The sequence below is a fragment of the Rhinopithecus roxellana genome, chromosome 6 (genome assembly GCF_007565055.1).
Source record: "Rhinopithecus roxellana isolate Shanxi Qingling chromosome 6, ASM756505v1, whole genome shotgun sequence".
Classification (NCBI taxonomy): domain Eukaryota; kingdom Metazoa; phylum Chordata; class Mammalia; order Primates; family Cercopithecidae; genus Rhinopithecus; species Rhinopithecus roxellana.
Window position 1 is genome coordinate 84,110,877 of NC_044554.1, and position 24,396 is coordinate 84,135,272.

Here is a 24,396-nt window from a genome sequence, read left to right on the forward strand (position 1 = left end):
TGTGTGAGACTGTCATTCATGCTCAATTATGACTCTGAGCTACCCTATAAAACAGATATAATTATCTCCATTGGCATACATGAAGACAAAGATCAGAGGTTTAAATGTCTTCCCAAGAGTTGCTCAGCTAATGATGAGAACAGTGAGAGACAAGCCCAAGTCCCACTGTAAAACTCAGGGCTCCTCCATCCATCTCTCTTAGGCCATGTTAAATTACTACATTTCAAATATCTTTGGGCATCTTATGATTCCTTAAACAGGGCTTCCCCATGCTGTTGCAAGGTTGGGGCACAACAAGGGGCAGAACAGCAATGCCACTCAGTTGAATGTCATTTGTCAAATATACCCTATGAAAAATTGTCATCAATAGGCATTCATTGGAGACTCAAAAAATTACTTGTGTAGGCTGAGAAAACATAACTGAATTTATTTGCCAATTAAATGTAGTATGATCAATTTTGCTTAATAATGCTAATTATATGATACTTTTTTTTTTTTTTTCTTTTAGGGACAGCACCTGAATTTGTTAGAATATCATGTGCCAAAAAGATGGGGATGCTTAGCTGACTTGTTCAAAGTTATAGAAAACAATAAAACCTTCTTGAATATTAAGCATTATACCATTAACCAAACCACTTTGGAGCAGGTATAGTATCTTAAATGATTCAGGAGGTTGCATTTTGGTCTGTTCATCAGACCTAATCTAGCCAATTTTAAAATTAATCGAATTGCTTCAATTCACCACTTTATTCATTTCATCTTTTTAAATTTTATAAAATTAGGATAAGGTTGGTGTCAGAAAGTTTGTTTATTGTATACCCTTCCACTTAAGATAGACATTCAGTAGAGTTTCAGTTTGTTCATGATTATGTTGGGCATTCAACTAATTAAATCATGTCACGTTAACCTTCCTTTCTCCACCTTACTCACCCCCACAAGACTTGTCAGGGCGGCTCCACTGTAGTCAAATGATAGCTAACTTCTGGGGAAACAAAAAGCATTTCATTTACTAAGATAACAGAAATATACTGTACTGTATATTTGTATATAAATATACAAATATTTATATAATGTATATAAAAATACATCACAACATCTTTCTAAAACCAGGCTTACAGTATTGAGAACTTCTAGGTGATTTATTATTATAATTATCTAGAAATATGAACGTTCTTAGAGTTGTGTCCTCAATGGATTTACATATTTATGCGATTTGGGAGGGAGTGGTATGAATTAATGATCTGTGGTTTTTAGGACAAGTTGGCCAGTGTTCTGAGATAATGTCTCCTTTCTAGTAAGTGAGACCAAAAGGTTGTATTATAAGTAAACAACATTTTTATGTTTTTTTTCAGATATTTATTAATTTTGCTTCTGAGCAGCAGCAAACTCTACAATCTACTCTTGATCCATCCACTGACAGTCACCACACACATCACTTGCCTGTCTGATCACTAAAGGAGTTTCCGTAAGGAATAAAGCTTTGTCTTTCATTACAATTAACAGTCAAGGATAAAACAAGCACGCGCACAACCAAGGAGCTGGGGCACATTCTCCAGGCAGTCAAATTACATTCTCTTGTTCATTTTCTATTTTGAATCTCCTTCTTAGTTAACCATCAAATGGAAAGGTTGTTCTTTCTGCAGACTTTTGGGGCGCTCCTCCAAGATATTTGTTCTTTTTACCATGCCAGATGGACACCAGCTTCTTTGTGACAAAGGCATAAATGATTTGACAGTGTCCAAACTGAGACATTCTGGAGCTGGAAAGGCTGTCACAGATTGTCCACTCTAAACATGTCACTTTTCTGTTAAGAAAACTGAGCCCCCCTACATGTTTTTAATGATTTCAATGTAAGCTTTTACTAATACTGATGACATTATATGGTATGATATGAAAGAATCACCAATTTTTTACATATAAAAGTTGTCTTTTTAAAAAAATAGGATTTGAAAAGCTCTTTTAGTATACACTTTAGCAAAATTAATTAAATTGAACTAGTTACTCTGTATCAATTACAGCAGTTCTACCAGAATCTCCTAGGTTATAATTTATGAGGGTAGATAAACAAAATGTAGATGCATTTTCTTTTTCTTAATTTGGATGAATAATTACTGGTTTTTGTTACTCTAAGTCAGTGTTTTTCAAAGCGTAGTGGTCCCCATGTTAGCTGCATTGCCATCTTCTGGGAGCTTGCAAGAAATGTACATTATCAGGATCCACTCCAGACCTAGTGAATTTCAAATTCTGGGACTTAAACAAGCACATTCCAGTTAAAGAACCAATGATTTAAGGGAATGTCTCGTTACCTCCTAGTTATACAAGCAAAATCAGCATAGTATGTAGTCCTTTTCTTTTTTTTGAGATGGAGTCTCGCTGTCTCTCCCAGGCTGGAGTGCAATGGCGAGATCTCAGCTCACTGCAAGCTCCGCCTCCCGGGTTCACACCATTCTCCTGCCTCAGCCTCCCCAGCAGCGGGGACTACAGGCGCACGTCGCCATGCCCGGCTAATTTTTTGTATTTTTAGTAGAGACGGGGTTTCACCATATTAGCCAGGATGGTCTCGATCTCCTGACCTCGTGATCCGCCCGTCTCAGCCTCCCAAAGTGCTGGGATTACAGGCTTGAGCCACCGCGCCCGGCCGTCAGATATGGCTCTTAAAGGGTATATACGTCTGATATTTTTCATCCTATAGTTAGTAAAATGCATAAATTCAATCCACTACTGAAATAGTTTCCAGTCAGACATTTCTGAGTTCAGACATTTCTCAACATTCTTTTAACAACATTTTTCTGAATCCTCAATAGAAAATCACATTAACCTTATTTTAAAATTTGGCCTTTTTCAACACTAACATTGAGTACCAGCAGCTTGTGATCAAAGGCATATACTTCCTTATGAGATTTCATTACTAAAGCAAGATTTCATTACTAAAGCAAGATTTCATTAAATCTCTATTTCCTAAATATCATTCTATATAAGAGATATTTTTTAAATGGTAAGGATTAAGACAATCACAGATAGCTTTGTTGTGAGCAATTTTGATTCTCCTGTATCACATGAATTACATTTCCTGAAATAAATTACAGTTTATGGCCGTATGATTTATTCTCTAATTCTAACATAGTCTAGCTGTCAAAAGGAAATATGTAATCTTTTTATGACTGTTGAATCAATAAATACCAATGTGTGAAACATGAACTGGTTTAAACTGCAGTGAATAAATGAAATGTGCTTTAATTTAACCCGATTTTTGGAATGTAATTGTGCTTTTGCCAATATATTTTCTTGTATCTTTATTTGTGTCTTTAGGGATCCAATTTAATTTAGGTAAGCAGGAAATGAAGCTACTCCAAATATTTTAAAGTTTGAAAGGTTAAAATTTAATTAAATTTTGCTCTGCTATATTCTGCTCTTAGGGGTTCTTTCCTGGTTTTTGAACTGCTGTATTCTTGAAGTTTATGCTTCAAGGTATGCCTTTGAACAATAAACAGAAAGAAAGAGGAACCCAACATGCAAAAACACCACATCCCAAAAGACTGGATACAAAAGGTCAAATCTTACGTTAATGTTGAAAATGTCATTGCATTTATAAGTCATGCAGGTATTTTATGCCTTTGGAGTTAAACATTTGTCTTAAGACCTTTGGGCTTAAGGTCACACAACTGAGACTTTTAAACAGACTACCTGTTTTTGAAATCATACTGAGTAGAGTACTTCATGAAACAGAAATAACAGTGATTATCTCAGTTCTAGTAATCTAGCATTTACTATATAGATTATCTTTACTCAGATATTTAAACAGTTGATGTATTAAAGCTTTCACGGAAAATCAAGATAGTAAAACGCAAATATAAAGTGTATTTTTAGCGTAGTAAAGACTCGGTGGCTTAAGGTCATGGGTAGTTTTGTTTAATAAGTATTGAATTGAAAAATAGCTCAATGTGACATCTTACAAAACATCTTAGAAAATACACAGCCCCATACACACCCTGCAACCTCCCCCCATAGGCACACTATTAGTGTTAATGAGAGTGACATGAATATTAGCATAATCACAAATATTTCTGCCTGTGTAGGAGTTACAGACACTTTACATTTTCAAACTGGGTTGACTATGTTTCTCTTTTGGCTTTTGCTTTGGCCTGCTGCATTATTTCAGCTCAGTGAATTTTTTTGATAACTTGTTACAACTCAGTTTCACACACTTGAATAATTCAAAGCCCTTTCACACATACACACAGACATACATATGCACACATCATGCATATACAAGCAAACATACGCACACATTCACATGTATGCACACTCAAACACACATTCATTCCTTCAACTAACACTTTTGATCTCATTCCATGCACATAAGTAGGTGGTGGGTACTATAAACATGGGGTGGTGGACTAATCAATAGCAGAGCCACAGTCATTGTCCTTGAGGAGCACTCAAGCAGGTGGAGATGGCAAGTTGAGAGCTATAAGCAAGGAGTACTCCCTGACATGGAGTCGGAATGATTCGCTGTCACGGAGGATGTGGGAACAAACTTCATGAGAAGTTACCACCTGCATGGGTCTTTGCAGATGGAGAATGGGGGAAATGACATCTGAGCCTAAGAATATCAGAGCAAATGGAAAATACTTAATGAGCAGTGGATGCTTGCTTGTTATGTTGGAGAGCGATAGCTAAAATAGTGGTTCCTGTAGACATCAAGAACCCAGGTGTCTCATTTTTAGAATTTATCTTACATTCCAGAATAGCTGCTAGATCTCTAGTTATCACAATATTCAAAGCTGAAATAAAAGAAAAATTGGACTAAGGGGATAATAGCACATCATTTCAAGAGCTTCCCTGGCAACCTCACCTGCATACTTAGGCTTATATTACATCACCTAGAAGTATTCACATGACCCCAACTAGCTACAAGAGTGTTTGGTCAATGCAGTCTTTATCCAGGTTTCTGACCACCCTAAAATAAAACGAAGGTTCTGATTCGATGTGAGAAGAACTAAACAGATACTGGATAGATAACCAGCAGTCACTACTATAGAAACACGGAGAAGTTTTGTGGCCATTTTGCTTGGGAAAAGAATGCATTCAATTTTGGACATGTTGAATGAACCAGGTAATGTTAAATTATGTGGCTATTTTGGACAATCTAGGTTCTAAGAGTGTTACTGTTTTCAAGATTACAGATGTATGCTAAGATCTGTGGAGCAGATATCATTTATATTTATAAACATTACTGTCAAATTGAATGTGGTAGATAAAGAGAAGAAAATTTTATGGATATTTTCCATTTGGGCTAAATAAATAGCGTTGTCATTTTCTTACAGTGAGAATTCCTCTTGAGAACTTTAATGAATAAATGTCTCTTGCTGGAAAGGGTTGCAAATTACAGAAAGAAGTCAGAGGCATTTTTCTTAATTATTTGCTATTGCTTGCCATCACAAGAGACATTTCACTGTCTTTCACTGTAAGTGAATCTATCACATTTTTTCTCTTAAGTTAAAGTGTTTTATTTTTTATTATTTATTTATTTTTAATTTTTTAAAAAATTATACTTTAAGTTCTAGGGTACATGTGCATAACGTGCAGGTTTGTTACATATGTATACTTGTGCCATGTTGGTGTGCTGCACCCATCAACTTGTCAGCACCCATCAATTCGTCATTTATATCAGGTATAACTCCCAATGCAATCCCTCCCCCCTCCCCCCTCCACCCTCCCCATGATAGGCCCCGATGTGAAATGTTCCCCTTCCCGAGTCCAAGTGATCTCATTGTTCAGTTCCCACCTATGAGTGAGAACATGCGGTGTTTGGTTTTCTCTTCTTGTGATAGTTTGCTAAGAATGATGGTTTCCAGCTGCATCCATGTCCCTACAAAGGATGCAAACTCATCCTTTTTTATGGCTGCATAGTATTCCATGGTGTATATGTGCCACATTTTCTTAATCCAGTCTGTCACAGATGGACATTTGGGTTGATTCCAAGTCTTTGCTATTGTGAATAGTGCCGCAATACACATACGTGTGCATGTGTCTTTGTAGTAGAATAATTTATAATCCTTTGGGTATATACCCAGTAGTGGGATGGCTGGGTCATATGGTACATCTAGTTCTAGATCCTTGAGGAATCGCCATACTGTTTTCCATAATGGTTGAACTAGTTTACAATCCCACCAATAGTGTAAAAGTGTTCCTATTTCTCCACATCCTCTCCAGCACCTGTTGTTTCCTGACTTTTTAATGATTGCCATTCTAACTGGTGTGAGATGGTATCTCATTGTGGTTTTGATTTGCATTTCTCTGATGGCCAGTGATGATGAGCATTTTTTCATGTGTCTGTTGGCTGTATGAATGTCTTCTTTTGAGAAATATCTGTTCATATCCTTTGCCCACTTTTTGATGGGGTTGTTTGTTTTTTTCTTGTAAATTTGTTTGAGTTCTTTGTAGATTCTGGATATTAGCCCTTTGTCAGATGAGTAGATTGCAAAAATTTTCTCCCATTCTGTAGGTTGCCTGTTCACTCTGATGGTAGTTTCTTTTGCTGTGCAGAAGCTCTTTAGTTTAATCATATCCCATTTGTCAATTTTGGCTTTTGCTGCCATTGCTTTTGGTGTTTTAGACATGAAGTCCTTGCCCATGCCTATGTCCTGAATGGTACTACCTAGGTTTTCTTCTAGGGTTTTTATGGTATTAGGTCTAACATTTAAGTCTCTAATCCATCTTGAATTAATTTTCGTATAAGGAGTAAGGAAAGGATCCAGTTTCAGCTTTCTACTTATGGCTAGCCAATTTTCCCAGCACCATTTATTAAATAGGGGGTCCTTTCCCCATTTCTTGTTTCTCTCAGGTTTGTCAAAGATCAGATGGCTGTAGATGTGTGGTATTATTTCTGAGGACTCTGTTCTGTTCCATTGGTCTATATCTCTGTTTTGGTACCAGTACCATGCTGTTTTGGTTACTGTAGCCTTGTAGTATAGTTTGAAGTCAGGTAGCGTGATGCCTCCAGCTTTGTTCTTTTGTCTTAGGATTGTCTTGGCAATGCGGGCTCTTTTTTGGTTCCAGATGAACTTTAAAGCCGTTTTTTCCGGTTTCTGTGAAGAAACTCATTGGTAGCTTGATATTTATATCATTGAATCTATAAATAACCTTGGGCAGTATGGCCATTTTCACGATATTGATTCTTCCTATCCATGAGCATGGTGTGTTCTTCCATTTGTTTGTGTCCTCTTTTATTTCACTGAGCAGTGGTTTGTAGTTCTCCTTGAAGAGGTCCTTTACATCCCTTGTAAGTTGGATTCCTAGGTATTTTATTCTCTTTGAAGCAATTGTGAATGGAAGTTCATTCATGATTTGGCTCTCTGTTTGTTACTGGTGTATAAGAATGTTTGTGATTTTTGCACATTGATTTTGTATCCTGAGACTTTGCTGAAGTTGCTTATCAGCTTAAGGAGATTTTGGGCTGAGACAATGGGGTTTTCTAAATATACAATCATGTCATCTGCAAACAGGGACAATTTGACTTCTTCTTTTCCTAACTGGATACCCTTGATTTCTTTCTCTTGCCTGATTGCCCTAGCCAGAACTTCCAACACTATGTTGAATAGGAGTGGTGAGAGAGGGCATCCCTGTCTTGTGCCAGTTTTCAAAGGGAATTTTTCCAGTTTTTGCCCATTCAGTATGATATTGGCTGTGGGTTTGTCATAAATAGCTCTTACTATTTTGAGGTATGTTCCATCAATACCGAATTTATTGAGCGTTTTTAGCATGAAGGGCTGTTGAATTTTGTCAAAAGCCTTTTCTGCATCTATTGAGATAATCATGTGATTCTTGTCTTTGGTTCTGTTTATATGCTGCATTACATTTATTGATTTGCGAATGTTGAACCAGGCTTGCATCCCAGGGATGAATCCCACTTGATCATGGTGGATAAGCTTTTTGATGTGCTGCTGAATCCGGTTTGCCAGTATTTTATTGAGGATTTTTGCATCGATGTTCATCAGGGATATTGGTCTAAAATTCTCTTTTTTTGTTGCGTCTCTGCCAGGCTTTGGTATCAGGATGATGTTGGCCTCATAAAATGAGTTAGGGAGGATTCCCTCTTTTTCAATTGATTGGAATCGTTTCAGAAGGAATGGTACCAGCTCCTCTTTGTACCTCTGGTAGAATTCAGCTGTGAATCCATCTGTTCCTGGACTTTTTTTGGTGGGTAGGCTATTAATTGTTGCCTCAATTTCAGAGCCTGCTATTGGTCTATTCAGGGATTCAACTTCTTCCTGGTTTAGTCTTGGAAGACTGTAAGTGTCCAGGAAATTATCCATTTCTTCTAGATTTTCTAGTTGATTTGTGTAGAGGTGTTTATAGTATTCTCTGATGGTAGTTTGTATTTCTATGGGGTCAGTGGTGATATCCCCTTTATCATTTTTTATTGTGTCTATTTGATTCTTCTCTCTTTTCTTCTTTATTAGTCTTGCTAGCGGTCTGTAAATTTTGTTTGATTTTTTCTAAAAACCAACTCCTGGATTCATTGATTTTTTGGAGGGTTTTTTGTGTCTCTATCTCCTTCAGTTCTCCTCTGATCTTAGTTATTTGTTGCCTTCTGCTAGCTTTTGAATGTGTTTGCTCTTGCTTCTCCAGTTCTTTTAATTGTGATGTTAGAGTGTCAATTTTAGATCTTTCCTGCTTTCTCTTGTGGGCATTTAGTGCTATAAATTTCCCTCTACACACTGCTTTAAATGTGTCCCAGAGATTCTGGTATGTTGTATCTTTGTTCTCACTGGTTTCAAAGAACATCTTTATTTCCGCCTTCATTTTGTTATGTACCCAGTAGTCATTCAGGAGCAGGTTGTTCAGTTTCCATGTAGTTGAGTGGTTTTGATTGAGTTTCTTAGTCCTGAGTTCTAGTTTGATTGCACTGTGGTCTGAGAGACAGTTTGTTATAATTTCTGTTCTTTTACATTTGCTAAGGAGTGCTTTACTTCCAATTATGTGGTCAATTTTGGAATAAGTGCGATGTGGTGCTGAGAAGAATGTATATTCTGTTGATTTGGGGTGGAGAGTTCTATAGATGACTATTAGGTCCGCCAGGTGCAGAGATGAGTTCAATTCCTGGATATCCTTGTTAACTTTCTGTCTCGTTGATCTGTCTAATGTTGACAGTGGAGTGTTGAAGTCTCCCATTATTATTGTATGGGAGTCTAAGTCTCTTTGTAAGTCTCTAAGGACTTACTTTATGAATCTGGGTGCTCCTGTTTTGGGTGCATATATATTTAGGAGAGTTAGCTCTTCCTGTTGAATTGATCCCTTTACCATTATGTAATGGCCTTCTTTGTCTCTTTTGATCTTTGATGGTTTAAAGTCTATTTTATCAGAGTCTAGGATTGCAACCCCTGCTGTTTTTTGTTCTCCATTTGCTTGGTAGATCTTCCTCCATCCCTTTATTTTGAGCCTATGTATGTCTCTGCATGTGAGATGGGTCTCCTGAATACAGCAGAGTGATGGGTCTTGACTCTTTATCCAGTTTGCCAGTCTGTGTCTTTTAATTGGAGCATTTAGTCCATTTACATTTAAGGTTAATATTGTTATGTGTGAACTTGATCCCGCCATTATGCTATTAACTGGTTATTTTGCTCATTAGTTGATGCAGTTTCTTCCTAGCCTCGATGGTCTTTACATTTTGGCATGTTTTTGCAATGGCTGGTGCCGGTTGTTCCTTTCCGTGTTTAGGGCTTCCTTCAGGGTCTCTTGCAAGGCAGGCCTGGTGGTGACAAAATCTCTAAGCATTTGCTTATCTGTAAAGGATTTTATTTCTCCTTCACTTATCAAACTTAGTTTGGCTGGATATGAAATTCTGGGTTGAAAATTCTTTTCTTTAAGAACGTTGAATATTGGCCCCCACTCTCTTCTGGCTTGTAGAGTTTCTGCCGAGAGATCTGCTGTTAGTCTGATGGGCTTCCCTTTGTGGGTAACCCGACCTTTCTCTCTGGCTGCCCTTAAGATTTTTTCCTTCATTTCAACTTTGGTGAATCTGGCAATTATGTGTCTTGGAGTTGCTCTTCTCGAGGAGTATCTTTGTGGTGTTCTCTGTATTTCCTGAATGTGAATGTTGGCCTGCCCTGCTAGGTTGGGGAAGTTCTCCTGGATGATATCCTGAAGAGTGTTTTCCAACTTGGTTCCATTTTCCCCCTCACTTTCAGGCACCCCAATCAGATGTAGATTTGGTCTTTTTACATAATCCCATACTTCTTGCAGGATTTGTTCATTTCTTTTTCTTCTTTTTTCTTTTGGTTTCTCTTCTCGCTTCATTTCATTCATTAGATCCTCAATCGCTGATACTCTTTCTTCCAGTTGATCAAGTCGGTTACTGAAGCTTGTGGATTTGTCACGTATTTCTCGTGTCATGGTTTTCATCTCTGTCATTTCATTTATGACCTTCTCTGTGTTAATTATTCTAGCTATCAATTCTTCCACTCTTTTTTCAAGGTTTTTAGTTTCTTTGCACTGGGTACGTATTTCCTCCTTTAGCTCTGATAATTTTGATGGACTGAAGCCTTCTTCTCTCATCTCATCAAAGTCATTCTCTGACCAGCTTTGATCCGTTGCTGGCGATGAGCTGCGCTCCTTTGCAGGGGAAGATGCACTCTTATTTTTTGAATTTCCAGCTTTTTGCCCTGCTTCTTCCCCATCTTTGTGGTTTTATCTGCCTCTGGTCTTTGATGATGGTGACGTACTGATGGGTTTTTGGTATAGGTGTTCTTCCTGTTTGATAGTTTTCCTTCTAATAGTCAGGACCCTCAGCTGTAGGTCTGTTGGAGATTGTTTGAGTTCCACTCCAGACCCTGTTTGCCTGGGTATCAGCAGCAGAGGTTGCAGAAGATAGAATATTGCTGAACCGCGAGTGTACCTGTCTAATTCTTACTTTGGAAGCTTCCTCTCAGGGGTGTACTCCACCCTGTGAGGTGTGGGGTGTCAGACTGCCCCTAGTGGGGGATGTCTCCCAGTTAGGCTACTCTGGGGTCAGGGACCCACTTGAGCAGGCAGTCTGTCCGTTCTCAGATCTCAGCCTCCGTGTTGGGAGATCCACTGCTCTCTTCAAAGCTGTCAGACAGAGTCATTCGGGTCTGCACAGGCCTCTGCTGCTTCCCCTGTTGTTTTATAGCTGTGCCCTGTCCCCAGAGGTGGAGTCTACAGAGACAGGCAGGTTTCCTTGAGCTGCTGTGAGCTCCACCCAGTTCGAGCTTCCCAGCGGCTTTGTTTACCTACTTAAGCCTCAGCAATGGCGGGCGCCTCTCCCCCAGCCTCGCTGCTGCCTTGCGGTTAGATGGCAGACTGCTGTGCTAGCAATGAGGGAGGCTCCGTGGCCGTGGGACCCTCCCGGCCAGGTGTGTGTATAATCTCCTGGTGTGCCCGTTTGCTTAAAGCACAGTATTGAGGTGGGAGTTACCCGATTTTCCAGGTGTTGTGTGTCTCAGTTCACCTGCCAAGAAAAGGGATTCCCTTCCCCCTTGCGCTTCCCAGGTGAGGCAATGCCTCGCCCTGCTTCAGCTCTCGCTGGTCGGGCTGCAGCAGCTGACCAGCACCAATTGTCCAGCACTCCCCAGTGAGATGACCCCAGTACCTCAGTTGAAAATGCAGAAATCACCAGTCTTCTGTGTTGCTTGTGCCGGGAGTTGGAGACTGGAGCTGTTCCTATTTGGCCATCTTGCTCCGCCCCCAAGTTAAAGTGTTTAAAAGAAACCCTCTTTACATTAAAATGTTTTAAAGAAAAATTAAGTCCACTGAATTAAAGGTACATCTGAAACCTAGCAAAACTCAATGGTTAAAAAGCACATCTAGAAATTTTATGAACATATTCTTCTTTCCAATAAAAGGCAACATTCTGAACCCCATATTTGCCTTCACATTTATATTCCATGGGTGTGGCTTGGTATTGATGGATGACAACTGCTGTTAGTGGGAGTCTGTTTGTTCCTTGGTTTTGTTCATGAAACACTGGGGCCTCTTTGTGGAGTTCAGTACAGGGTGAGGAATCATTGCTTCCAATCTGCTTATACTTGCACTAATGTCACACCTCAGCTTTTTCTACCCACACATAACCAAGTAAAAAGTTTGTTTGCCTCAGCATAAGTTTAAGTGAATTAGGGTAGTATGCTAGAGCAAGGCAGCAAGTCCAAGGGGGAGTTCATAGTCTGGGTATCAGGAGACCTGTCTCTACTGCCAATCAGAGTGTGATTTCCAAGCCCCTTTGCTGTTATGCACTTCTGTTGTCCTCACATTTACAATCATGACAAGATCTTTAAGAAGATTAATGAAATCAGCAAATTTCCACAGAGGGTGCACAAGTACACAATTTTAGAAAAGAAAAGGGAGCATATCTAAAAATAGAAATGAAGAGTAATAAGAGAATAATACGAAGAACTTTATGCAAAATATTCAAAACCAAATAAATAATATTTTTAGTAAACAAGTAGGAATCAAGATTGTCTCAAGAAAACAATAGCCACTCCAGAAAATGAATCAACCATGAAATGTCATCACAAGTATATCCCTACCAGTGTCCCATCTCAATAAAGCAGATCCAGATGGTTTTACAATTGTACCATTCTACAAGAGATAAACTCTCTATTACACAAGATATTTCAGAAAATGAACAAATTCTATCTAATTTTAGACACCAGTATAACATTGGCACACAAACTTGTCCAAGAATACAAGAAAAGACAAATATGGAGAAATTAATGTGTGAACATGGATACAGATAGAACTAATGTAAATAGAATCAGTAGTATATGTCTCATAATACAATGTGATTTATCTAGAAAATGTAGTTGTGATATAAACTCAGAAACTATTACTATTGCATTCAAAGGTAATAAATGGTGTCAAATGCAGAAAAAATATTTCATAAAATATAATAATCTATATTAGAAAGTTAAGATTACCAGTAATTTTTCACAATCTGATATGATACAGCTAATAATATTTATGAAATTTTAAAAGCTGAATTGTGTTACACTGTCAAAATATAGCATGCCCTTCTCAGGAAACTTTATTTATTATTTCTCTTCTGTCTTGTATATTTGATCTCTCTCTTAGAGCTAGGCTCTTTCTAGCAACACTTAAGATGCTTTAGTCTCTCCCACTGTATAAAATACTGTATCAATGCCTCATCAGTGTCGACTCAATCAATAATCCATCCCTCCAGAGTCTGCGCCATCTTCACCTCCCACTGCCTCCTCTGCCTGTTCTACTTTGGCTGCTGCTCCCTCTAAGCCACCAAACAGTCCCAGCTAAGATCACTGAGGGTCTCCATTTTCCTAAGTCCAACAGATAATTCAAAATTCACACCTTCTCACCTCTCTGGTAAGATACTTTTTATTCCTTGGATCCCATGACTCTATACTTTTCTGGGTTTTCTCCCCCTCTCCTTAGTTTCATTTTAGGCAAATGTTCCTTCACATGGCAATAAACTGGGGGCCTTTGAAAGCCTAGTTCTTAGCCTTCTGATGTTCCTTCTATATTCTGTCTTCTATCTGTTCCTCACCAATTATCCCCCACAGATTGGTTTATCCACAGCAGGCCTCTCTACTGAGCTCTAGACATGCAACAAGGCCTACTTGGCGTCTCCACTGAAGTCTCATGGGCTCATCCTTCTCACCAAGAGAACAAATGAATGTGCCTTCTCTCCAAGCCAACCCATTCATCTCCTTTGTGTTCAACATGCCAGGCAATATTACTCACAACCTTCAAGTTGCATGAACTATCTTCCGAGAGTTTTCCTTAACACCTGCTGCTCCCTAATGTTCCAGAATCAGTCCTTTCTAAGTCCTGGTGACTTTCTTTAACATCTCTTGCTGATGATTTTTTCACTTCTTCTTTCACTATTTTAATGAAAACCTCTATTATTTCTTGCTTGGATAATGGTTTTACCATAACACTGGTATCATAACTGATTTCCCTTGATCTAATTTTGCCTGTCTATCATCTGCCTTCTGTGTTCCTGATGGGGAGATTTGTTTGTTCGTTTGTTTGTTTTTTTGAAATGTAAAGCCAAGAATGTTATTATTTTGATTAAAACTCCATGCTTTCCCAATGCTTTCAGAATAAAGAAAACACTTTTAATAATGCCTGGAACATCTTCACAGGCTTTTCTTCCACATACCTCCTGCTTCAGCTGCTAGAACTGCATTAGCCGTGTGTTCTTCCAATGTGTTCTAATACCCTCCTGCTACAGAGAATGCGTGCATTGATTTCCTCTGCTGTGACCTCCCTTCTTTCCCTCTTATTTAGCAAACTAACTTCTTCTCCCACTTCATATGCCAGCACAAATGTCACTCTTTGTGAGAGCTTTCCTGAACACTGCCCACGGTCCTTCCCTCTGCTAATCCCTCTCATTTCACCCAGTACATCTCCTTCATAGCAAGTACCATGATTATAATTTTACTTGTGTGTAATTATTTGAAAAATGTTTATCTCCCTCACTAAATTGCAAGTTCCATCAGGGCAATGACAATGGGATGGAGGTGGGGAGGTATTTCCCTTTCTCCAGTTTATTCCCAGTGCCTGGCACTGAATAGGTGATCAATAAATACCTGTTGAAATGATCAGTGAATGTATTAATTCATTCTCACACTGCTATAAATAAATTACCTGAGACTGGGTAAATTATAAACAAAAGAGGTTTAATTGATTCACAGTTCTTCATGGCTGGGGAGGCCTTGGAAGACTTACAATCATGGCAAAAGGAGAAGGGGAAGCATACACCTTCTTCACAAGGCAGCAGGAGAGAGAGCACAGGGGAAACTTATAAAACCATCAGATCTCATGAGAAGTCACTATCGCTAGAACAGCATGAGGGAAACCACTGCCATGATTCAATCACCTCCTATTGGTCCCTCCCCAGACACGTGGGGATTATGGTGATTACACATCCACATGAGATTTGGGTGGAGACACAGAGCCACAGTGAATGAGTGACTGGCCATCGATTTTGCTTTCAGAAGAGTGCAGACTTCCCTAGGCCTCCAGAGTCATGTTTAATGTGGAGGTCAAATTGGCAGTGGTGTGGGAGCACTGAGAAAGTCAAGGAAAGGTCGACAGAGAATGTGGCATTTGAGCTGAGAGAGGAGCTGATGATACAAATAACCACATTCCAAACGGGAGGTGGGGGTAGTCCTGAGAAGGCACAGAGGCATGAAAGAACTTAAAGTGTTTGAGAATCTGCAGATAATTCATTCTGGTTGAAGTTTAGTATGCCTGTGAGGAAGTATCAGGGAAAGCAGATGAGCATCTGGTCCTGGGCTCACCCTTTAGACCTGCAGGAGAAGACACGAAGGTTTGCAGCAGGTGCATACCCTGATTAGGTCTGTAATTCAGTAAGAGAGCCTGCCATCCTGTCTCCTTCTTATTGTTCATCTGGGTGTGTTTTAGAGTAGCCTCTGATCGGATTCCTACACAGCTCTCCATGCTGCTCAAGATTGGTTTTCCAGACTCAAACTTGATCGTAAAAGGCCTCTCCTCACAGGTCCTTTGCTGACCCCAGACCATCTCCCCGTCCTCCTTTCAATGGAGAGCCTGCCTCTGCTCCCCTGCCCTGCACCACCTCCAGCTAGAACACCAAACCTGCTCTTGTACAACTGTGTCTCTGGCACATGCTACTTTCTCTGCTTGCCAAGGCTCATCTGTTGCTTTCCAGGGATTGTTTTTCAGGAAACATTACTGTTTCCTCTCTTAATTTTTCCTTGAACCCTTTCCCAGCTCAGAGTGTTAATTGTAACCTCTGAGCATCTCCATTTCTATATATGCCTTTGTTGTTAAAAACTGCATTTTTTCATATTAGTTTCCTTGTATGTGGTAGAATTTTTCAAAAATAACTTCAGAATCAGATGCATGACTATATTTCCAGAGCCTCATAGTGGATCTGGTTCTAATAAATGTTTACTGAAGGAACAGAAGAACAATGTGGAGGATGGAGACAGGAACTACATCAACCTTAAAAACTGCATAATCACTATTAATCATTGCTACTTGAAACTAAGCAATAATAAGTGAATAATTTATTTTATTTAAGAGACTCCTCAATTTCCTGTTAGGCTCTGTCAGTTCTCGACATGGTCCTGTACACAACCCTTTCAGCTAATGCTCATGGACACGGAGACAGTGTGCATTTTTCCACGGCCCTGGGATGTAGGAAAGTTCCCTGAATATAAATGTATTTGCATGAATCCCATGGTCATGTGCAATACTGAAGTCCTTGTTCTCCAGAGTTAGCAAGGCCTCCCTAATTGCTCTTGTGTTTTCCTTGAAAACCCTACACTTACTGTTTTCTAAGAAAATACTTGTACATTTTTAGCTGCATGAAAACTGTATCCATTTTTCCTTCAGTTTCTGCAAAGTGAAAAATGTGGAGTTATTCCCCATCTAACCGTAATGCCAACAAGGAGAAGAAAACACCCAAACTTCAGGTCCCAGGCATATTTAATAGAGTGCTTAGGACACACTCACCATACACCAGCTTAATTTCATTTCCCTCAAGTCCCTAACAAAATCTTCATAGAGACTTGGCACCTTTAGGGAAGGAAATGTTTTGCCCATCAGATAAAAGCAGAAAACATGATTACTACTGATGTAATACTGATAATATCTCCTGTGTTTGATTGCAGAAAGAAAAGGGATACAAATCTATTTTAGAGACAATTTTCACAAAGATATCTGTCATCGCAAAACTGAGACTGGACACTAGATTAGTTTGGGCAAAATTTCTTTCCAGGGCTTAGAGTATGGTTACTGAAGCTTGTGAGATACTCCATGTCTTTAGGCAGGAGATCGGCATAGGGGAGAACAGAGAGAAATATGAATGGCCAGGCAGCCAGAGGAAGCCGAGCAACGTGCAATACCAACCTCTTTAAGAATATCTCTCCACCCTGAGATTGTTATTGAACTGGACTGGGGTCTGCTTACTCAGAGCAGCAAAACCAAACACTGACATCCGGATAGGAGCAAGAGAAAGTGGGGCATTTGTTTGCAGCCAGCAAACAAAATTGGACAGCTCATATGTAAGAACTGAGCTTCAAGGTGCCTTACAGGTAAGGGTTTTTAAAGATGGGGAGACAGAGGTTACAGGAAAATCATAAATGAATACATGGAGACTCTACATTAGTTTGACATTGAAAGACAGAACAGCTCAAAGCGGGGGCCCACAGGTCACAGGTGGATTCAGAGATTTTCTGATTTGTGATTGGTTAAGGAGGTGAAGCTTGTCTAAAAATTTAGGCTTAGCAGAAAAGAATGTAAGCTCTGGCCCACGGGCATGGTCTCCTCTAGGATCCTCGGGAAGAAATTTAGAAGAAAGAATGACCATTAGACCTCAGCTCTTGTTTCCCGTTATCTGAGGTCTATGTGCCAGTGAATCCATGTGGTGGGGATCCAGGTTTCTGATTAAAAAAAAAAAAAAAAAAAAACTGAGGGACATATGTTAAGATGCCATCTTTAGTTTCTATAGGGAACCAAGCATTCCTGTGACTCTAAGTTCCATGGGTATTGTTTTAGTCTATTATTTCCTCTTGCTTATCAAGTTGCTCATTTACTTCTTAATGCTACCTAGGTGCCTGCAATTTCCCTTGAAGGAACTCAAGATTTTTCTGTACTCCCATGGATGGTGGGGCCCACAGGCCCCTAGCAGGGGTCTTTACTCCATCTCACAATTTCCTGCTGGCCACTGAGTTGAGTTCAGAGTGGAGGGGACAACAGTCTGGATCCTGAAGGGAACCTACAAGAGCATGGGATTTATGACAACACAGGAAGAAAGGCAGAAACTTGGAAACTGGCAGGCTGTCATAGGACAAACTTTGCTTCTGAATCATTCTTCTTAAATCTCAACTTTTATTTTTGCTTCACTATACCATTGCCCTCTGGAGTTTTGTAGATTCCTTTTTTATTATTTATTTATTTATTTATTTGAGATGGAGTCTCGCTCTTTTGCCAAGACTGGAGTGCAATGGCATAGTCTTAGCTCACTGCAACCTCCGCCTCCTGGGTTCAAGCAATTCTCCTACCTCAGCCTCATGAATAGCTGGGACTACAGGCTTGTGCCACCACGCCCAGCTATGTTTTGTATTTTTAGTACAGACAGGGTTTCACTATGTTGGCCAGTCTGGTCTCGAATTCCTGACCTCAAGTGATCCTCCCACCTTGGCCTCCCAAAGTGCTGGGATTACAGGCATGAGCCACAGTGCCCAGACTAGATTCCTCTTTTTAATTTTTACAATCTACCCTTTTATCTTCCTTCTAGTCTTAGGACTTATATTGCAATTCAAGAGTGCAATGAACTTTGGTACTTTCATTACTCTTACATAATTGCAACTACTCCTTTTGTTCTTATGTTATTCTGCTCTCTTCTGCCTGAAGCACAGTGACCTAAAATAATAAGCTAATTCTCACCTTGGTATGTGCAGCCCTATTTTGTCCAGCAACAGCTAGAAGCTGAGTTTTGTTTGGTCTTCCAAGTTGCTCTTGGTAATTGGGAAAGTCTTTGATGAGAACAAAATGCTTTTACCACTCAGTAATAGTTGTGTGTCTCCCACTCAAAATTTATGTATGGAAGTTCTAACCCACAAGATAATAATTTTAGGAGGTGGGGGTGAAGCCCTCATGAATGGAGTTAGAGCCCTTGAAAAAGAGGCCTCACAGCCTTTCGACCACATGAGGACACAGAGGGAAGGCACTGCCTATGGGGAAACAGGCCCTCACCAGCCGCTAAATCTGCTGGTGCTTTGGTCTTGGACTTCCCAACCTCCAAAACCATGAGGAAATAAATATCTGTTGTTTGTAAGCCACCTAGTTTACGGCATTTTCTCACAGCAGCCTAAATTGCCTAAGACAGTGTCTATGCAAACTAATTTACACAACACAAAAAATAATCCAAATATTGTGTTCACAAGTGGAATGGTCTATGTAATACAAAAGTCAGATTTTGAAGTTAGACTGGGTCTTATATCTTAGCCCTAGAGTTGCTGTAACAAAGTACCACAGCCTGGGTGGCTTAAAAAAAACAGAAACTAATTCCCCCAGAGCTTTGGTGGGTAGAAGTCCAAAATCAAGGTATTAGCAGGGCCATGCTCCCTCCAAGACTCTAGGTGGAATCTTTTTTTGCCTCTTCTAGCTTCTGATGTTGGCCATGCTTGTTTTGCATTCCTTGACCAGAATACGCATCACTTGAGTCTGCTGTCATATGGTGGTCTCCCTGTATACATCTGTCTGCACATCGTGTTCTCCTTTTCTTACCAAGATACAAGCGATGCTGGATTGGGGTCCACTCTGATGGCCTTTTACTAATTAACTCTGCAAGGACTTTCCAAATAATATCACATCCACAGTGACTGAGGGTTAGGACTTCAACATCTATCTTTTTGGAGAACACACTTCAATCCATAACACACTTTGTCACTTAAGCATTTTGAATTTCAATTTTATTAAGCTGGGAATAATAATGCTGACTTCACAATGTTTCTGTGAAATGAAATGGAACAGCACATATAAATGATTGCCATGGTGACTGACTAATATTAACATTCTGTTTATCCCCTCACCTCCAAGAAAAGGTGTATTCATCCCTTTTCCAGGCTTTCCCTTTTCTCTACCTTCTTTGCTGCTTGCATGAGGCATAGAAGACAGTTCAACAGCCCGTATCTCAGATTTGTTTTGTGGCCAAACTGCTGTTTAGTTCTAGATCTGTTTTTCTAAATATCCACTTGGAATCTCCCTTTGAATGACCTTAAGACCTTTAAGCCCATTATCCAAAATCTAATCAATGCACTTTCTTGCCAAACCTTAATCCCTCTCAAGCATAACTGTCACACTCATAGGACTCATATTGTAATTCAACAGTGCAATGAACATTGTCTTTGGTACTTTCATTACTCTTCTCACATCCAGTCCACTATGAAGTCCTGTTAACTTTGCCTCTTATATCTCTCTCAAACCTTTCCTTTTATGTCCATCTCCACTGCAGACATTCTGGTTCAAGTAGCCTTTACTTCCCACCTGGCTGCTGCCTCTCAGCTTTTCTACCTGTGTACCTGTGGTGGACAAAATAATGACCTCCTGGCTGACAATCCCTAGAACCTGTGAATATGTTACCTTACATAACAAAAGGGACTTTATAAATGAGATTAAGTTAAGGACTTTGAGATGGGACAATAGCCTCATTATCTAGGTGGGCTCAAGGTAATCACATGAGTTCTTATGTGGGAAAGAAGGAAGCTGTAGAGGCACAGAGAAAAGAGGTGATGATGGAAGCAGAGGTTGGAGTGATGAGCTTTTTAGATGGAAGCAGGAGCCAGGCACAGGGAATGCTGGTGCCTTTAGAAGCTGGAAAGGATGAGAAAACCCATTCTCCTCTGGAGCCTCCAGAAGGAGTACATTCAGGCCAACATCTTGATTTAAGCCCAGAGAAATCCATTTCCAACTTCTGGCTTCCAAACTATAGGATCATAAATGTCTATGGCTTTAATCCACCACATTCATGGTAATTTCTTACAGCAACAACAGGAAACTAATATGCTACTGTTTGCCTCTTCCTGTACATTCTCGATGCAGACAAAATAATGCCATCTTCAAGAATCAGATCTGATCATGTCAACTCCCATAGTCACTCTAGTGATTTTGAGTTCTTCTTGAAACCAAAATTAGATAATCTTCCTGACATTCTTACATCCCTGGTCCTTCTTCTTGAAACCAAAATTGAGTTCTTCTTGAAACCAGAATTAGATAATCTTCCTGACACATTCTTACATCCCTGGTCCACACTCGTCTGAGCCTTGTGTAAGATCAAGCTCTCCTTACTCTTCTTGTGAGATCAAGCTCTCCTTACTCTTCACATTCTCCACACCGAGGTCTCCCAGTTCTTGGATCTCACTGGCTCCTTCCTGTTACAGGAATTTGCTCATGTTGTTCCCTGTCCTCAGAACAGCTGAGAAGCCCTATCATCACTTCTTACAATACTCTCTTAGTATCACGCATCTTCTCTTTTTAACCCTTGGCATCATTGCCACTGCCATTTTACAGTTCTTGTTTTTTACTTTGTGTCTCTTTTTCTACCTAATTTTATGTTTACTCCTCCATAGAGTCAGGGACAGGGCCTCTTCTCCTCCCTCTTCCTTTACATCATTGTGTCCCCACCCTCCAGCTCAGTGCACACGTCACTGTGGGTGCTGAAACTTAGGAGTTTAGGCAAGGAATACACAGAAGAACTCCAGCAATCTCCAGGCTGGAGCATGTTTATGTTGCTGCCTGAACTCTTGATAGCATCTGTAGCTTTGTAATGTATCTACTTGAATAATTCTACACTGACAGTGTTTCTACCCATCTGAAATAAATAAATTAATTTGCATCATCATTTCATAAGTTCAGGAAAGGCATTTCTTGTAGAGTTATCATCATTCGCATGTCAGGATATTTCTGAGGCACTGAAATCATTGGCAATTCAATGTAGGAAGTGATAATGTTAGTGTTTCATGGTTTTAAAAAATCTGTAACAGTACATATCCAATGTGTTCTAAATCTTTATGTCTCAGAACAGTAAATTAACACAGGTAAATAAAGCTAAAAAAAAAAAAAAGAATAGAATAAAGCTCCAATCTGATGTGAATAAGAGCATAAGATAATGTTTAATTCTCGAACGCATTCAGTTATAAGCCAAATGGAATATCAACAATCCAGAAAAGATTAAATAAAATGTTTAAAGCACATTTTTCAGTTCAAAAATAGGTTATTTTCAATGCTCATGGCACTTACAATTCTTTAGAAATATTTTGTCCTTTTTTTTATTTATTTATTTTTATTGTACTTCAAGTTCTAGGGTACATGTGCATAACGTGCAGGTTTGTTACATATGTATACTTGTGCCATGTTGGTGTGCTGCACCCATCAACTCATCAGCACCCATCAATTCATCATTTATATCATGTATAACTCCCCAATGCAATCCCTCCCCCCTCCCCCCTCCCCCCTCCCCATAATAGGCCCCAGTGTGTGATGTTCCCCTTCCTGAGTCCAAGTGATCTCATTGTTCAGTTCCCACCTATGAGTGAGAACATGCAGTGTTTGGTTTTCTCTTCTTGTGATAGTTTGCTAAGAATGATGGTTTCCAGCTGCATCTATGTCCCTACAAAGGACGCAAACTCATCCTTTTTTATGGCTGCATAGTATTCCATGGTGTATATGTGCCACATTTTCTTAATCCAGTCTGTCACAGATGGACATTTGGGTTGAGATACCATCTCACACCAGTTAGAATGGCAATCATTAAAAAATCAGGAAACAACAGGTGTTGGAGAGGATGTGGAGAAATAGGAACACTTTTACACTGTTGGTGGGATTGTAAACTAGTTCAACCATTATGGAAAACAGTATGGCAATTCCTCAAGGATCTAGAACTAGATGTACCATATGACCCAGCCATCCCACTACTGGGTATATGCCCAAAGGATTATAAATTATTCTACTACAAAGACACATGCACGCATATGTTTATTGCGGCACTATTCACAATTTTGTCCTTTTTTATGTTACAAGTGTGTGGGAGATGGCTGTTTCACGTAAGAATAAGCCTGCTTCAGGCCCTGTTATGAAGTGTTTCTCATTCAGAGAACGCAAATCCACAAAAGCCCACTAACCCTAATCACCCAGTTAATCCTTTTGAGAGGAGAGTGGAGACAGGGTGGAAGGTGAAGTTGCGGCTCAGGGTATCAGTTACACTTTCTGTTTTTCCAGAAATGTGGCCTCCTCCAGGAGAAAGAATTTACTGAGCCTCTGGCTATGGAAGGGAAACTGGGTGGGATAGGGTGGGGCAAAGCAATGGGTGCTCAACCCAAACCCTTGTAGAATCTATTCCAAAATCTTCAAATTAAAGAGGTCCAAAGAGAGAGGCTGTCATGATTGACATGAGGTCATCTGAGAGGAGTGCCTGTTCAGGGCAGCAGGACAGAGGGAGGGGCAGGGGCTTGGATTGTGTTGGAGGGAGTAGAGGGTTTGCTGCTTTGTGAACTTGACCTTGGGCAGAGGACAATTGCTACATCCACATGTTCAGGCACACTATGGTCCTACCAGTACCTGCAGGGGTTCTTTTAATTCAGTATGTTGTGATGCTAACAAAAGGGCTAGTTAGGAAGGGCCTGCCCAATGGGGTGAAGGATGTTGTTCAGGTGGCTGCTACAGTTACTGGAGCACAGGTTGAGACAGGCATGGTGAGAGCTGGAGCTGGACAGGTTGGTAAGGCATGGTCATGAAGGGCCTGCAGGGCCATGTTTTGGAGTTGAGATTTCAGTCCAACAATGAATTCTATGGGACCTTATTCCAGGAGGCTTTTTTTCCTATAGTTCTTGAGCAAATGTCTTGTACATGATCTCTCCCAACACATTCTAGCTTATACCATGTTGGTCAATAGGAAACTGTTGAGGAAGGTTAACAATGGAGTAAAAATGTCCTCTTTTGGACAGACAACTAGGAAACTGTTGAGGAAGGTTAACAATGGAGTAAAAATGTCCTCTTTTGGGCAGACAACCCTGCTGTTCCACTAGGGTCCAGTTGGAAATAAAGAGAAAGCGAAAGCCCCAGCATCCTCCAAGTGGCTTTGGCCATCATCTGAGTAACAATACTGGAGGACCTTAGCTAGCACAGGTGAGTGGGGAGAGAGTTAGAAAGCAAAGTTGGTAGAGGTTCAGCAGAGAAATAAATATGTAAATGTAGCAGAGAGATATGGACTGGGGGAAGACATCCGGCAAATATAGAGAGCTGTAACATCAAAACCGTGGAAAGACTGACATTCATTGAACATGAAGTGTGGAGAAAGAAGAAAACACACAAATGCTAAGGAGACTAAAATGGCAAAGAACAAAGGGAGATGAGCCCTTGTTGAAAAGCGAGAACCAAGTGAGGTAGAGGAAAATCAGAGAAGAATAAAGAATCATAAGTAATGTGAGGAAAGGGTTTCACCAAGGGAGATGGCAAAATGCTGCTATAAGCAGCCTGCTAGAGCAAGCTCTTCTTCCAGACCACAGGTATCCTTCCTTAAAACTTCTCCCTTTCCAAGTCCCTGGCTGAGAGTTTTGGTTACTGCTGTGGATTTCTTCTATCAGATATGCTGCCTCCTGACCTTTATCACCTCGGTCTTTATCAGGGGATTGGCAATGTATTGTTCCTCTCACCTCTTGTTTTGGGTGGACATCTCTATTCTGCTTCCTAGATATGGCCAGAATCCTTTCTCCTTCCCATCCCCCTCACTTTGCAGCCAATATCTAAGATGGATAAGGCCCATTATTCTGAGAACACCTATCATTTGTTCAATGAGCGTTGTCTGAGCCATTTACTCTCTATATCTAAAAAATACCTTGGAAAGGAGGG

At 40.0% G+C, this 24,396-nt stretch overlaps 1 protein-coding gene across 1 annotated transcript in view; it reads left to right on the forward strand.

The window, feature by feature from the left end:
• The window catches only part of ABCA13 (ATP binding cassette subfamily A member 13), a 520,700-nt gene extending 519,252 nt beyond the window's left edge, over positions 1 to 1,448 (forward strand). Inside the window, exons 61-62 of the mRNA XM_010374424.2 lie at positions 509 to 646; positions 1,353 to 1,448. Of these exons, the coding sequence (XP_010372726.2) occupies positions 509 to 646; positions 1,353 to 1,448 (234 nt within the window). The remainder of the gene's footprint in view (positions 1 to 508; positions 647 to 1,352) is intronic.
• Positions 1,449 to 24,396: the final 22,948 nt, after the last annotated feature.